The 16,846-nt window shown below is 39.1% G+C and overlaps 1 protein-coding gene across 9 annotated transcripts in view; it reads left to right on the top strand.

Annotated features, from left to right (window-relative positions):
* The window catches only part of TRIP12 (thyroid hormone receptor interactor 12), a 72,387-nt gene that overhangs the window by 10,446 nt on the left and 45,095 nt on the right, over positions 1 to 16,846 (top strand). For 4 of the 9 annotated variants that reach the window (XM_033150339.1, XM_033150342.1, XM_033150341.1 and 1 more), the window contains exons 1-3: positions 10,893 to 10,990; positions 13,497 to 13,622; positions 14,607 to 15,415. In XM_033150339.1, coding sequence (XP_033006230.1) covers positions 10,893 to 10,990; positions 13,497 to 13,622; positions 14,607 to 15,415 — 1,033 coding nt within the window. Of the gene's footprint in view, positions 1 to 10,843; positions 10,991 to 13,496; positions 13,623 to 14,606; positions 15,416 to 16,846 lie in introns of those variants that run through there. The other 5 variants (XM_033150346.1, XM_033150345.1, XM_033150344.1 and 2 more) reach the window with 3 other exon arrangements.

The raw sequence follows: 16,846 nt of genomic DNA, 5'->3' as shown, positions 1-16,846 counted from the left end.
CAGACATCAGTCCAGGGCCTTCTTAACCATTTCAGATTCACTTGCTACAGAGACATAGAGATGGGTATTATCAGTGTATTGTTGACACCTTGCTCCATATTTCCTAATCGTGGCAACCAAAGGCTTAGCATGGATATTAAATAGCCGTAGAGACTACATGGTGTTCTGTGGCACCCCAGAGTTCAAGAGCCAAGAAACAATCATCCAGTTCAAGATGGTTTGAGCATATAATGCCAATCTTGATCTAACTGCACGGACTGCCAATTAGTTTCTGGGCCCAATTTAAAGTGCTGGTTTTGACCTATAAAGCCTTAAATGGCTCAGGACTGTAATAACTCAAGGACTCTCCTGTATGAACCGCCCCAGACAATGTGATCATAATCTTAGGCCCTTCTCCATGTGCCTCCTCAGTGAGAGGTCTGGAGAGCAGAAACACGAGAACAGGCCTTTCTGCTGTGGCTTCCCACTTGTGGACTGCTCTCCGCAGGGAGTGTCTCCTGGTGCCTTCATTACATATCTTTAGGCATCAGACAAAAACATTCCTCTTCTCCCAGGCCTTTGTTAATTAGCCAATCTATGGCCTTTAAAACTTTTTAATAATAATAATCTAGAACGGGTTGTCAACCTGGTCCCTACCACCCACTAGTGGGCATTTCAGGATTCTAGGTGGGTGGTAGGGTGTTCTATGGCACAAGCTGAATCCTCCTTACTGGTGGGCAGTAAGGAAATTTTACCATCAAGAAAGATGCATTAGTGGGCGGTAGGTATAAAAGGTTGACTACCCCTCATCTAGAACCATCCCTTAAGGCAGTGTTTCTCAAACTTGCACCCCAGCTGTTGTCAGACTATAACTCCCATCATCCCTGACCACTGGTCCTGCTAGTTAGGGATGATCGGAGTTGTAGTCAAACAGCAGTTGGGGACCCAAGTTTGAGAAACACTGCCAGGTTAAACCAGAATCATTGCAGGATAGATTCCCCATCTCATAGACTGTCTCTGAGGATACCATGGTCAATTGTATCAAAAGTTCATAAGAGATTGAGCAAAGGTTTACTCCCCTCTCCCTCTAAAGGCTGATCCAGTCCTGAGCCCAGATCATAACCCAGATTGGAATATGTCTAGATAATTTGCTTCCTACAAGAATGTCTAAAATTACGCTGCCATGACCTTCTCAGTACCTTGCCTTTAAAGTGGGTGTTTTCAACTGTTAAATGCCATCAGGTCCAAGGTGAGGTTTAAGAGTGGCCACACTGCTGCCTCCTTCAAGGTGCCAGGCACACCCCTCTCATACAAAGGCACATTCACCACACCATGAATCCACCCAGGCTTTAATTAGCCATGACGGAATGCATGTTCACAAACACCTTGCTAGCATCATCAGGCTGCAAAAATTGAAGCTGCTGCTATTAGTCAGTGGTCCTGGAATCTCATTTACATAGTTAAAACAAATGCAATGCTATGACATGTATCCTTAAAGTCATGTTGACTTTAGGAATATTATCAATTGTTGAACGTTACTGCTTTATGAAGGTAGCAAAAGCTGATGTTTGATCACATATGCCCAATCTTGGCCTAAAGAATGTGTGTGTGTTTATATATAGAGAGATAGAGAGATAATACTCTTTGAGGCTGGTTACTAAGACAAGTTTTTGTAATTTCAGTCTTAGAATGTTGGCAGATCAACCTTGGCGTATATATGTAGAAGAGCAAATATAGCCAACTTAGCTTCATCATCTCACTTTGACGACTTTCATGAGCAGAAGGTCAATATTAGCATGGAATCCTTTTGGAATTAAATCTTTGTGAATTCCTGTGCAAAGTGACCTGAATCGTTCAGACTATTGTCTGCATCAGAGCAATCTGAGCAATCCATCACTTTCCCCCCTTCTCCAAGTATTGTGATGCAATATCTTTAAAGGGCAGAGCCGTATGTAAATGCACAGACTTGGTGCATTTACATACGGCTCTGCCCTTTAAAGATTCTAGAAAAAAAGCACTGGTTAAAGTAAATTGGTTGTGATCTCAAATACAGTTGATAAGGGGCAAAAGCTGCTTCTTACTCCAGCTCTTGGAGTCAGTAGGGGCAGATTGCTGCTTTAGTCACTGACTATGTATGTTTCTTGTAGGGCTGTGGCAGACTACATATCTTCCCATTGTGTCTCTTCTCATAACCCAACTCAGCCAGGAGCAGTGATTGGGAAGTGAAGGGCAGTTCACTACATAACAAGTGGAAAAATTACCACTGTTGGTTCATTCTTTTGAAACTTTTTTTCTGATCAGGTTTTGTTTCATAAAACTTCAGTTTAACAAATGAAAAATTTCCTTTGGATCATGTCTTTCGGCTTTACAGTAGTTCCCATGCTACTCCAATTTACTAACGGGAAGGGGATAAATGTATATGAACACATGTATGGACGCGACACTTAGTATATATATGATCATGGACTGTTCAGTCTGTCTATTGAAGCAGCTATTGATTAATGTCTGATGTTTTCATTTAATAAGGGAAACTTCAACCAAATGTAGTTATGGACTGGGGTATAAATAATGAGATAGGTATGTTGTGCACATGCCATTCTCTCTCAGTAGTGAGAGATCTCAAGAGTGCCAGCATACAACTTGGGCTTAGATGAAGGACATTCTGTGGTTTTTGTGTGATAGATGTTTTTATTTACACACAAATGATATTGCTACCCTATTGGATCTCTCATTGTCCCCCTGCCCTGCAAGCTATAACTTTGGATTCAGCACACACAGCAAGTCAAGCCTCTGAGTCTCTTTCCAGCCCAGTTTTCCTCTTACACGTGGCCCATTGCATTCACTCCAGACAGACAGGAGAGAAGCCCCCCACCTTTATTCTGCTTCTGAAAGCATCTCCAGCTAGTAGTTTCTTAAGTCATGCAGAGAAATACTTAACACATAGCTAGAACTATTAACTTAACAAAGAAACTTGTTTGACCACTTTAGTAGTTTCTTTCTACAGAATCCCGTCTTGCATAGATGGGATCCCAACCTTAGGTTTTGATGGGTCCAGAAGATGCCAGCTAGGCTACCCCCTCCCAAAAAAACCCCAAAAGGAGATAAATGCTCATCACAAAAAATCCTATATATATCTACTACCACGAACACCTAATTCCAAAAAGAATATGAGAGTAATTATCATACAATAAAAATGTTAATGTGACTTGTTGATTATATATTGAATCCACAACTGATGGTGTGTCCAGACTGAATTGAAATGTAGAAGCAAGTATTATTTATATACATTTGAATATTGCTTTCAGTGAGCTTGGGCATGCTTTATCTCCAAATCCTGAATAATCTCATTGTTTATGTGATCTGTAGTGAACAAAGGCAGCCCTTTTTCTTATCCTTCAGTGGTGAGCTGAGTGGTGGCTTATAGAATAGGGAGCACTGATATAAAGTGCACACATACATTGAATCATAGAACTGTAGAGTTGGAAGGGACCACAAAGATTATCTGGTCCAACCCCCTGCAATGCAGGAATCTTTTGCCCAACATGGGGCTTGAAGCCACACCCCTGAGATTAAGAGTCTCATGCCTTACTGACTGAGCTATTGGTGTCTGAATAGGATCCATGACAAGCCCCAGCACTGGCATGGTGTCGTGAAAGCTGCTGTCAGCAGTAAGGGCAAAAGTTTAATTTGACTCATTAACTGGGGCATTTTTTGTTTGTTTGCTTTTTAAAAACAACTGGCCAGCTGATTAAATCTTGGCTGCCTCAGAAATGCATAATGTTAACATTTTGCATAGTGTAATGTATGTAGTCAAAAATAAAAAGTGGGGTAGATACATATGTCTCAGAAAAAGTGACATATTGGATATAGTAACAGAAAAACACAATTATATCTAGAAAGAAATATTTTATTGTTTTGAGCACATATGTTATTTTACTAATAGAACCATTTTCTTCCTTAATTTTCTAGAGATTAAATCCATAGAGATTCTACTGTGTTTCTCTGTTCAATTAACTGAAAGCTGCAGTAATTTTTATCTAACTAAAACACAGAACTGAACTGTTTTGGCAGGAGGAGGTGCAGAGGAGAGTGGTGGAAAGTCCCATTGTGTTAGCGGGACTTGTTGAGATGGCCCTGCCAAGCAACTGTTCAGTTGAATCTGGCCCAAAATCTTTCTTCCTCTGGAGCGACCTGATGTGAAAATGAAACTATAAAATAATGGATTTTAGCAACATCATTCTTTTTTTCCAAGTCTTTGTACATTGATTCATATTTCTTAATTGAAATAAATTAATCAGTGTCCTGTCTAATAATTTGGGTCCTGGTTCTATCTTGTGCTTTCATGCACAATTGACTCAGAAGGGAGTCAAACTGAGCTCAACGGAACTGACACCTAAAGTATGTACGTAATTGAATTGCTGTTTTAATATGGGTAGCTGATTTGCCTTCAACATGGTAGGTAGTGCCTTTTAAATAGGTAAAGGTAAAGGGACCCCTGACCGTTAGGTCCAGTCACGGATGACTCTGGGGTTGCGGTGCTCATCTCGCTTTATTGGCTGAGGGAGTCATGTGGCCAGCATGACTAAGCCGCTTCTGGCGAACCAGAGCAACGCACCGAAACGGTGTTTACCTTCCCGTCAGAGCGGTACCTATTTATCTACTTGCACTTTGATGTGCTTTCGAACTACTAGGTTGGCAGAAGCTGGGACCGAACAACGGGAGCTCACCCCGTCAGGGATTCGAAGCGCCGACCTTCTGATCGGCAAGCCCTAGGCGCTGTGGAAGGGGCACTCTGAGGTGGCCTTTCTACTAAAATAGAGAGAGGCCTACATTTAACTGCCCATATTGCTAACTTACATTATCTCTAAAGTATATAGACATTTCTAAGGGAATTTTAATTTGTACTTCTGATCTCAGCAGTTGATCATTGGTTTACCACACTGTCCAGTTTCCCCCCCTCCCTTTTCTTCTTTTGCCTCATGTTTTGGTAACTCTGGCCTCTATTGTAATTTCTGTAACTGAGATCAGAATTAAAACAAAAACTACAACTTGCTTAGCATAGTAACGAAGCATAGGATTGATCAACTGTAGCATCCTTGATGCAAATATCTTCTGCTGCAAACTGACTTTTCCCGCAAACTCAGTGGGTGCCTTAGGCAAGTCATAATTCTTTCAGCCCGCCTATCTGACCTGTTGTCCTGGTTCATATGTAATGCTAAGCCCAAACTTTGAACAAGCAATCATGTTTGCTTTGCTTTGTAACTCTAAGCCAAACATGGCTTAGCTCCCTGCAGTACAATAAGCAGCTGAACTGTGTGGGGGAGCAAAGTGGCTGCTGTTTTCTAAATGTGCCCACAGTATGCTTGCTCATTCATGGTAAGCCATACAGTAGTTTGGTTTAGTGTCCTATTAGAGCAGAACTTTGTAGTTGTAAATATTATTAAAAATAGCTGAAATAGAATATAGGAAACAGTTTGAACACTTTAAATGAGATAAATTAAGAATTAAGTAGGCAAATGGTGACATAGAGTGTGGAATTACAGGGTGGCAATGTAGCCTTGCAAATAAATCCACAAAGTCTAATAGCCCACTTTTTTCTAACTCTATATTTTAACATGCATTTTAAAGCCATTAAAAATGGAATTATTCTCAAACCCTTAATTTTTTAAAATTGCCCTCTAAGGTTGATGTGGTACATGGATTGTTTAGAAGCAATAGAATAAGGATTGCTGTTCTGTGTTCATAAAGGGTCCTGAATAGATGGAAGATAATGAAGTGGAGGGAGTTACTAGTATTTCAATCTTGAAGTAACTTCGAATAAATATGTGCCTTTCCTTCCTTCCAAGGACCAGAAAATGTTTTTCGTCAAACTGAGTTGTGTAGCCTGACCTTAGGTATACTTAGCTAGAAATATATATTTTGTTAAACGGTGTAACATGTGATCTTGACAGGTTGGTCATGTGGGAATCCGCCTTAATCTTGACAAGCAGTTCTTGTCCAAAAATAGACCTTGTCATTTCTGCCTTCTGCCTCAAAAAAACCTTAGTTGAGATATCAGACATGTGCATATGTTCATAAGTATTGCATGTACTGTTGTGCTTTAATTGCAATATCATACTTATGCATGAACGAAAGAAGGCATGATAATGTTTCCTGCTTTGCAGAAGTGACTTAGATCCACCTTCTGCAGGAGCTGTACTAGAAATTGATGGTGAGAAATGAAGTTTGTGAATTCCCAGGTTATGAACTAATTGTTAGTTTTGATGGGACATAAATCATTAAGAAAGTGTTGGTAGCCAGAGCTATGAAAAAAGAAAATTATTGGTTAGAAAGATTGTCACAATTTGCAGTAGAGTATAAAGAAGTACAGTATCCAAAATTATTGAAATTCCTCCTTTCCTTATGTTAAGATATGTACTCATCTACATTTTTTGTTTCAGCATGCATGGAATCCAGTAACAGTTGCAGAATCTAGTAACTAGCATTTCAGATTCTTCTAAAAATCAAGTTTCTGGCTGTTATTCCATAGAGACATTAAATAGATAGTAGTGTTTGCAAAAGGCTTCTGTACTGCAGGGGACTAAAAAATGACTGTGTTCTTGGCACTGACAAAAAACATTCGAACTAGCATTGTGTAACTAATGAGTTGCATATGCACAAACCATGCAAACACAATAAATTAAACAGGTAGACAATGTAGTTTAATCCACCTAAGGATATAAGAGCAGAAATCTAGCTTGAGTTTCAGATAGCGATTCTGCAGGACTGGCAGTAACTTTTAAAACTGAAGTCAGTTTACCTAGCTAAGATAATAATAGATGCTCACATTATAATTAAATGGCTTGTGGCCTAAACATGGTTCTCTTTTTAAGAATGGTTCAGACATTTTTAGAAAGTTCAGATTATAAAGCAAGTATAAATTAACAAAAAACCTCCACTGTGAGTTTAACATGTTTTGTTAAGGGCTTTCCATGTTCACGGAAACTCCAAAAATGCCAGGAAACTTTATTTACCGGTAGGCAATATACATATGGTGTATTGTGATGTGCTATATTGCATTTGGTTCAAGCTTCATCGCTAACTTGGAGCAGGATGTATGTTGGTGAGGAAGAAGTGGAGCAAAATCCCAAATGCATTTGTTCACTGGAACAGACACATGGAGTTCATGCAACTGAAAATATTGTGTAGGGGGTTGGACTAGATGACTTCTAAGGTCCCACCCAACTCCATCATTCTGTGCGGGTGGTATTGGTTGCCAGTTGGGTACTTGTAATGTGGAAGAGTAAGGTCAGTTGCATAGATTCCATGTGTCTATTCAACTGAACAGACAAATCTGGATTTAGGTCCACCACATTAAATATGAATTTTAAAAATTCATTTTTGGTTGGTTCTCTTGCCATTATACTGAAAATTTTGGACAATTGTGAATGGATTTGTATACATTTTAATGCCTTAATCATTCATGCCAGGTGACTGATGGATCCTCTAGTCATGTCCTATCCAAAAATATTAAGAGCTCTACAAAAGAAGGCTTAAGCAGAACCTATTTATTACAATGAAGCTTCTGTGTCAAACCACCCCAAATCCATGCAACATGTTTTATAACATTTTGGCAAGCTTATGAACAAATGAAACAACCTTTTGTGTGCATGTTAAATACTTGAACTGCATTACTGCTATACTTAATAAAATGTGACCAAACGGACATGGTTATGGGTAGAACTGAGGAAAATTGAAAGAAACTGGAAGAAAGGAAGAAGAATCTTGTTCAGATGGCATCTTGCTCCTGCAAGGGAGGATAAATAAGCACAAATCATTCAGATAACTGTTGGAGTGTTGTGGACAGAATATTCTTAAGGCACTAACTTCTGTTCAAAGTATACACCCTATACTTTGCTGTTCTATCTCACAATACTTAAATCTGTTACTGAGGACTAATACTGAATGCTCCAGAATGCTCCTATATTTGTAATAGTGATGCTAAATATTGATGAGTTGTAACACCTAGCCACAAGGTCTCTTACACACACACACACACACACACACAAACACAAACAACGGCTACAGCTTCCTCCCTATTCTTTAAATTTCAGAGCTGAAATAGTTTTGTGTTTGCACAGTCTGTATATAACTGACTGTAAAGAAATTGCACCATCTGATTCATCAGCAAAACTGGCAATTACTAAACATTAGAAAAATACTAAAAGGTGAGTTTAGAGGAATATGTGAATAAATCTTAAAGCTAACCTTGTAGTTGTGAACTGAAAGGTGAAATTATATGAAACCGCAATAAAGGCTTAAGTAAGAATTGTGGTATTCCATATTACAAACCAATATATTGGTATTGCTTGCATAGCATGATAAGCCAAACTATGGCTCTTAGTTAAGTTTGGCTTAACATGTCTAAAATCACACTTGCAATTAAGGTCTCTTTTTCACTAACCACAGTTAGTGCCAAGGCTTGTTTTTGGCTAGAGCTTGTGGTTAGTGAAGCGATACCTTAATCATGAGCCTGGGTTTGGATGATGCGCTAAGTCAAGCGTTGGCTTAGCTCAGCTTGCTGCCAGAGCAAAAAGGATGAGTAAGGATCAAAGTGCTCTTAAGCCTTTTTCTGAGAGCCCACACATTTGCATGTTCCCAATAAGCCATAGTTCGTCTTACTGTGTCACGTCTGTGGAAGTTTGTGCTTTTATAAGTACAAATATTTTTGAAATCAGTAAATAAAGCATGGTGGTTGTTTTTATAAAACTGAGCATAAGCCCATGCACTATCATAAAATATGTACTGGAGTAAGGAAGCCCTTGTCATGCACCTGAAGTTCAGCAAGGATGGTGCCTGTAATTTCAGTTGGGAGTGAATTCACAGACTTGGGCCTACAACACTGAATTGATGGTAATTTTGTCTTCTCTCCCACCTCACATTCAACACTCTCATTACAAAGAAGAGGAATGGTTCTCTGCTCATTTATGACAATGTAGAAAATAACTAAGATCAACTATGGGCCGATAAAATAGGTGATAAATTAATTTTAACGGTTTTTTAAAGTTCTGTTGGATTAGTCAGATTTCGGTTTGACTTAGATGGAAGGGTGTAAACGGGTTATTTTAAAATTGGTTTTCTACTGTATTGTTTAAATTTGTTACATTTTGTGTGTGTGTATTATGACGAATGTGTTTTTGCTATGTGATATGGGCCAAATGGCCGAAATAAGCTACCTACCTACCACTCTCATTAGCAACTGAAACAAAGCCTGTGTATGTAGAATAGCATTTGCCCCCATTCATCTTACTCATCTGCCCTCTCTCCTGTACTGTTGAAGCCAAGCTGGAAGGATCCTCTGCTCTGTGTCTCTGCTTCTGTGTTTATTGTAAAGCACTATGATCTTGTACTTCGGGGTGGCAAATCTGTGGCCCTCCAAATGTTGGATTACAAAGAAGTCCATTCCTGGCAATTGGCCGTGTCAGCTGAGGCTGATGGGAGGTATATTCTCAACAAGATTGCTTACCTGGAAGTAATTTCCAATGAATTCAATTGGGACTACTTCTGAGTGTGTAAACGACTGTAGCATAAGCAAAAGGTTGTCTTTTCCTACCTGTGTTCTAGAGAATTGTTTCCATGCTAAGTCTAAAGAACGGGTGGAGGGTGAAATACTGTGAATGGTTTAAGTATAAAATGTCATGGTCAACACAGTTCTGGGAATAGCTGCTGTACTTGGAAATGGTGCAAACGTTAGATTTTTATCACCAAGGACATTGGCATAGCAGTGTGGAGCTTTACTTCCGAGGTCATTAGCAAAGTAATGTTTTCAAGCCTCACAGCCATCGTATGCATTTTTGCTCTTCATAAGCCCTTAAAATGCCGTGCCACAATGTAGTTTCTATAACATTTCCAAAGTCATTATTTATCTTTAAACATTGGACAATTTTAAATGCCATTTATTGACAGTGTATGCAGAAATCATGCCTTTGGTAAGGTCTTCCTTCCTTGCATATTAGCCATCTTCGAGCTTCACCCTGGCTAGAGAGTGGCATGTTCATCTATAGCCTATTAAACTTGGGTGGGGGGCTAGTGATAATGTTTTTGTTTGCTTCTATGTTATGTATTTTTGAGTTTTTATAATGTAAACCGCCCTGTGATTCTGGGATGAAGGCAGTATAGAAATTTAATAAACCAATAAACTAGTATTTCAAAAAAGAAAGCAGCAATCTGTGCTGGTTTATACAAGCATTTGTTGAGGAATCTTGTTGAAGGGACTGTCACAAAATTAAAGTAGTGATGTTTGTGCATCGGAGAGCAACACATGTAAGAACTGATACATGTGATGTTCTCACAATTCTCCCATTCCCTTAACTATGAGGGATTACTCAACAACTCTCATATTTCTGCATGAATTAGCCTATTACTGATTAAGGTTTATATTGGAACCAACTTTAACTATTCTTGGCACTAACTAGGGTTTTAGCCAGGATTTGAAGCTAGTTCCAACTGTCTAGTAATGACTCTAGTTGGCATCAACGGTGGTTGAAGCTGAGGGTTTTTCTGAGAGAATACTGTGCTTTTGCAACCTGGTGATGGCCAAGGGGATATTGTGTACAAAAGCCCTTTCTGATTTGGTAAAAATCTGTGGGTTTTTAAAAATCACTGAATGTGTTCTTTCTCTTTCCCTTTCTATCTGCTAATGTATTATAGCAAGCAATGCTTTAGAAACTTTAATAAGTGATATTTGGTCATTGTTTGAAATGTTCATTGGTATATAATTCTGTTTTCTCTAAAACATTGTGAGTATTAAGTAACCTTTATCATAAGATGTAAACATTGCAACAGAGGCCAGATATTCTCATTGGGGCTCTTTTTTGTCTTTCAGTGAATGGTAGTGTCTAGAAAGGGTATGTCCCTTCAGGAGAGAGGTGCCAATGTCCAACCGGCCTAGTAACAGTCCAGGGGGCTCACTGCGACGTTCACAAAGGAACACTGTCGGGGCCCAACCACAAGACGACGCAGTAGGAGGAAGGTATGACTCGTTATCTAAAAGCTTCTGATCATCAGAGGTTTAACATTTGAGGGGAGGAATCCCAATAAATCTTTTTTCTTTATTTAGGCCAGATAACTACTTCCCTTGCATTTATTAGTACAGTATCTCTGAAATGTCTCCTTTGGTCTTAACAGCTAAAATTGTGAATATAAATATAAAATGCACAACCTCCTTCTAAGCATTGAACTAGAATGCCTAGTTAACAGGGCTTAAGCAGATTTAGATTTAAAGTCTTGTTCTGTGGACTGAAGCTCACATGCGATCTTTTGGTTCAGGTTTTTAGTACAGATTTCTTTGGACCAGAGACTAAAATGGCCTGTTGTACATTTGGCTTTATCTTGCAGCAAGAGTGTAAAAACAATTTTACAGCTGAGTGTTGATTTATGCACCAGCCTCTCAGCATGGCTTTACCTTGATGCAGCAGACAAAACATATGCACATAGTTATTTGTTGTTGGCATCCATCTGTCTTCAAGGACAATGGAGTGCGCCTCCAGGGGTAAAGTCAAACCGCTGCATTAGCAGCACCGTAGTGACCTCTCCTTTCCTTCTATGTGTCTAGGAGCAGATTTAGGAAGTTATAATTTCAGTTTAAGCTGATGATGGATTCCTCTCATGTCTGAAACCACGGGTCATGGTTGGACAATAAATATGGCCAGCTTCAAAACAAGCCGATTTCAGACCATGGGTTCTGAAGTTGACGGTTTTTTTAACTAAGTAAATTGGAGTCCTTAAATTCTTGAAAGACCAAATTCCCCTCCACTGCCCAGTAACATCATTAAGATAAACGAATGGAACCTGGTTAGATTTCCATGGCCTAATCATTGTTGCTTTGTAGTAACACAGATATGGGCTTTCTCAGTGTTAGCACTGGTTTTATGGAATGTACTTCCAACCAAAATACGGGGGCAGGGGCATCTATGTTAGCTTTCCACTGGATTTTGAAGGACTTGTTTATGCAGGTATGCCCTTGGATTCTTGATCTGGATATTTATCTTTTAATAGTTTGTTTAACTGGTTTTTGATGCTTTGTAAACCATTTAGAAACATATTTTGACATTCAGGGATGCATAATAAATTGTAAATAAATTACTCTAAATCCAGAGATACAACAGCATCTTTTTTAATAATTACTATATGCTCTGTATTCTCCACACAAAAGTTGGTGAATCCGACTTGACGGGATGTGGTATGACTGACTAGATTTATGTGTAAACAGATGCAGCTTAATTTTCAGACATTTAATTCAAATGCTATTAACTTTAGAAATATTGAGTAACTGAACTCTCAAGTGGCCAGGATATATCAGGCAATTGGTCTGCATAATTAAGAAGGAGATGGACTCTGGTGGCTGATCATATTACTTAACCATGCCTGGGCACATCTCCCTCAGCATTATGTCAGCAGTGCATGTGGCAGCTTGTGCTTCACCTTCTCTTCACTTATTTCTAATTTCTGTATAACACAGGAACAGTGATTCTTCTTTCCTTTCTCTCCCCCCCCCATTTCAAAGGTTAATGGTAAACTGTTGCCAACCACTAACATTTCTTTATTCATAGATTGAATTGCATAGTACTGACTCTTCCTTCTGATTATTCCGTGTCAATTCTAAGATAGCAACCCCCCCTCCAAAACACACCCACACCCATAGCTACTTCTTTGCTTTTTAAAAGCTTTTTGTAAAAGATAACTTTCTACCTGGAAGTAAAAGTGCAGTAGTGCCTATTACTGTTGAATGATAATGAGTTACGAGTGTTAACAATAAGGAAGTGGAGATGTTTGTAGTCCTCCTTTTCCAATTATAGCACTATATGCTAAATAATAATAATAATAAAATTATTTATTACTTATACCCCGCCCATCTGGCTAGGTTTCCCCAGCCACTCTGGGTGGCTTCCAACAGATTAAAATACATTAAAACATAAGTCATTAAAAAACTTCCCTAAACAGAGCTGCTTTCAGATGTCTTCTAAACGTCAGATGGTTGTTTATTCCATTGACATCTGATTTATTTTGGTAAATAAAAATGCTAAATGTATATTTGGTGAATAATTGCTCAAGTTACAAATAATTTTATGGAGCTGCAGGATTTATCAACTACAGAATCATTGTGCAAATGTTTATCATTTGTGTAGAGGAAAAGTGAGAGGTTTGGAGCATTTCTTAGTTGCCCGAATGCATATTTTTAGTTAGAGGAAATGAAAAGGAATATAGGAAACTACAAACTTCAAAATTGGTTCATGATTCCAAATCTCTGATTAATGTCAATGATTGAAAGACTGAAAAGGCCAGGAAATATCATAGAATAACAATTTGAGATATAATTTCATTTGAGAGAATTGATGTCTTGATATACCTAACTTTTCTCCCCAGAACATCTTTGTATAGGCTTAATGAAAAACTATACTGCAAATATACTCCATGTATACATTTGTTTGTATGTCAGTTTTCCTGATAGCTTTCTGTTCTTAATTATTTGCTAACAGGTCACATTTAGGGCAGGCAAAACATAAGGCACATAGCCCTTTTGAAAGTAAAAAATCAGTATCAAAGGCACCCAAAGTGCAGTCCAATACTACTTCTGAACAGTCCAAGGGACAAGTTTCTAAAAGGTAACTATTTTTCTGAATTTACAAATATAACTTCAGCAGTATATATTGTAATATTCATTGCTTGTTACTAGAAAACATTAAATATTTATCATGGCCTGGCTTAGCCAACATCTTTGTGAAAAAACTATGGTATTATGTCTTAGTCACTCAGACTAGAAACATTAGTGTTTCATGACGGAAGTCCATGACCTAACCTGTTTTTCAGCAAAATTAACTTTGTTCACTTGATTGATATGTAGCATTGTAATTGTTGTATCTGTTGTAAGCAATAACAAAATTATTTATGGATGCTATATAGTTATATGTGCTATGTAAAGAAGTACTTCCTTTTGTCTACCCTGAGCCACCACCACTTCACTGCAGTCAACAGGTTTTCCACACCTATCAGCTGATCACCCATTCCCACCACCCTTCTGAGTAATACCCCTCCCCACGCCCTCACTATATTTAAGGGTCTGGTGACTTCCGTTTCAGTGTATCTGAAGAAGTGTGCATGCACACGAAAGCTCATACCAAGAACAAACTTAGTTGGTCTCTAAGGTGCTACTGGAAGGAATTTTTTATTTTATTTTGTTTTGACTTCATTTGATGTTATAATAGTTTCTGTTACATCTCTTATTTCTTGAACTGCAGCCTGGAAACTTTCCCCAGCTATACTGCATTTTTGAATATCCATTACCCTTTTTGGTGAAAATTCTAAAATGGAAAAAGAAAAGAAAAAAGAATGCAATACTTAAGTCACTTTTCAGTATTAATTGTTTAGTATGTTAAGAGACACATATGTTGACAATACAAGTTTCTGTAAAACTTTCAGCACTAATGCTTCACTCAGAGTTGCTTATTAAAATCAGAATTAAAAGTTTAATGTAGATTTTTGCTTTTTAGATAGTAAAAAAAGTAACTAATTATAATTTCCTTGGAATACCACAAATTAAATAGCTGGGTGACTCTGATGATGATACTGCTTTTTCCTCCCCTCAACAGAGGCTGTACCTCATCTGCTATTATAATTCCACAACAAGAGGCTCTGGACACAGACAATACTTTGGAACGGCAAAAACCAGGGCAGGTGCCTAAAAAGGACAGTTCTCGAGGAGTGAAACGCAGTGCTAGCCCAGATTACAACCAGACAAATTCTCCTAGCCCTGCCAAAAAAACCAAAGCACTTCAGCACGCTGATTCTTCCTCAGATTTGGAAACTAACAAGCCACAGACTAAGTCTAAGAAAAGACACTTGCATCAAGAGCAGGAGTCAAAGTCTTCACAATTGCCATCAACAAGCAAGGCTCATACCAGAAAGGGTGGAGCTGCCAGTGGCTCCCGAAGCCAGAAACGGAAAAGGACAGAGACCTCATCCATTGTAAAGAGTCGTCCACCAGCTGAATCGACTGGCAGTGAAGAGAGACCAGCAAAACCCACCAAGCTGGCTTCAAAATCAGCGAGCTCAGCCAAAGCTGGGTGTAGCACCATCACAGATTCTTCCTCTTCAGCCTCCACATCCTCCTCCTCTTCTGTTGTTGCTTCTGCCTCTTCTGCTGTTCCTCAGGGTGCCAGAGTGAAACAGGGGAAAGACCAGAGTAAGGCCAGGCGTTCCAGATCTGCATCCAGCCCCAGCCCACGGAGAAGTAGCCGTGATAAAGAACAGAATAAAATAAGTGGCTCTTCAAAGTTTGATTGGGCTGCTCGTTTCAGCCCCAAGGTTAGCCTGCCTAAAACAAAACTGACTCTGCCAGGCTCTTCTAAGCCAGAGGCATCAAAACCCGGGCCTTCAGGATTGCAGGCTAAACTAGCAAGTGAGTTGAAAATGTTTTTACTTATGTGAGGGCTTGAAATTTGACCACCTTATGTAACATGCTTATTGTACAGGATTTGCATTAAATAGCATAAAAAGTAATTTGCAGGTGAGGGGAAGTCCGTACAACTGTTATAGCAAAGGAGAAGCTACTGTAATACTTCAGCTATAGATGCAGAGATGTATATTTGAATACTTCCACATAGGGTGACAACTCCATGTTGAAGAAGAGAGGGTTTGACCTAATCTATTTAGCATGCTAGTTTTCTGGATGCAAAGAGTTCATCCAAAATATGAACTGGTCCTTAGTCTCTATTCCAAGTTGCTTGTCTTATTGTACAATAACTTAACATTGGGTATGCTTTTTAATATGCACCCTGAAATATTTCATCCCCTGACATCACCTTGTTTATATATCATTTTTCAAGGTTTTATAGTCTTTCTCTGCTATGCCTTAGAACTATGTGTGTTTAGTAATACTACCCAGGAGCACATTCCATAACCTCCATTTAAGTACCCCAGAGATGTTTTGCAGCACCAAATCTGTTTTTTCAGCCTATGGAAACTGGTGTGCAACTCAGACTGCTGTTGAATTGGTTTGATATTTTGGGGAGAGGGAGGTTGTTCAGATGTGTTGCTTTTTTGATGTCTGTTTCATACATTAGTGACATTATTACTATTATTACTCCACACAGCATATATCAAAACATAATAAACAAATATTAAAAACTTCCCAATACAGGCCTGCCCTCAGATGTCTTCTAAAAGTTATGTACTTCTTTATCTCCTTGACATCTGAAGGGAGGGTGTTCCACAGGGAGGGCGCCACTACCAAGAAGGCCCTCTGCCTGGTTCCCTGTAATTTTTCTTCTCACAGTGAGGGAAACAGCAGAAGAGCCTCAGAGGAGGACCTCAGTGTCCGTGCTGAGCAATGGGAGTGGAGACACTCCTTCAGGTATACTGGGCCAAGGCCATAGGGCTTTAAAGGTCAGCAGCAACACTTTGAATTGTGCTCAGAAACGCACTGGGAGCCAATGAAGATCCTTTAGGACCAGTGTTATATGATTTTGGCAGCCACTCCCACTCACCAGTCTAGCTGCCACACTCTGGATTAGTTGTAGTTTCCGATTTACCTTCGAAGGTAGCCTCACGTAGAGAGCATTGCTGTAGTTCAAGCAGGAGATAACCAGAGCATGCAACCACTCTGGCAAGACAGTCCACAGGCAGGTAGGGTCTCAGCCCGTGTACCTTTAGGCTGAAGGGTGGAATACAAATTTAATAAATGAAATCTAACCAAGGCATAGCAGATAAAACACAATCTTCCAGTAAAAAAAGGAGATTTAGTCTGCTGGCAGGAAAAAAGTCTTCACAAACTAAGAGAAGTTTAGTTGACCCCACTAGTTGTGCTTCCACCATAGTTGAAACACAGAAG

Source organism: Lacerta agilis, chromosome 5 (assembly GCF_009819535.1).
Source record: "Lacerta agilis isolate rLacAgi1 chromosome 5, rLacAgi1.pri, whole genome shotgun sequence".
In the NCBI taxonomy this organism is placed as follows: Eukaryota; Metazoa; Chordata; class Lepidosauria; order Squamata; family Lacertidae; genus Lacerta; species Lacerta agilis.
This window is presented reverse-complemented; position numbering and strand designations above follow the sequence as displayed.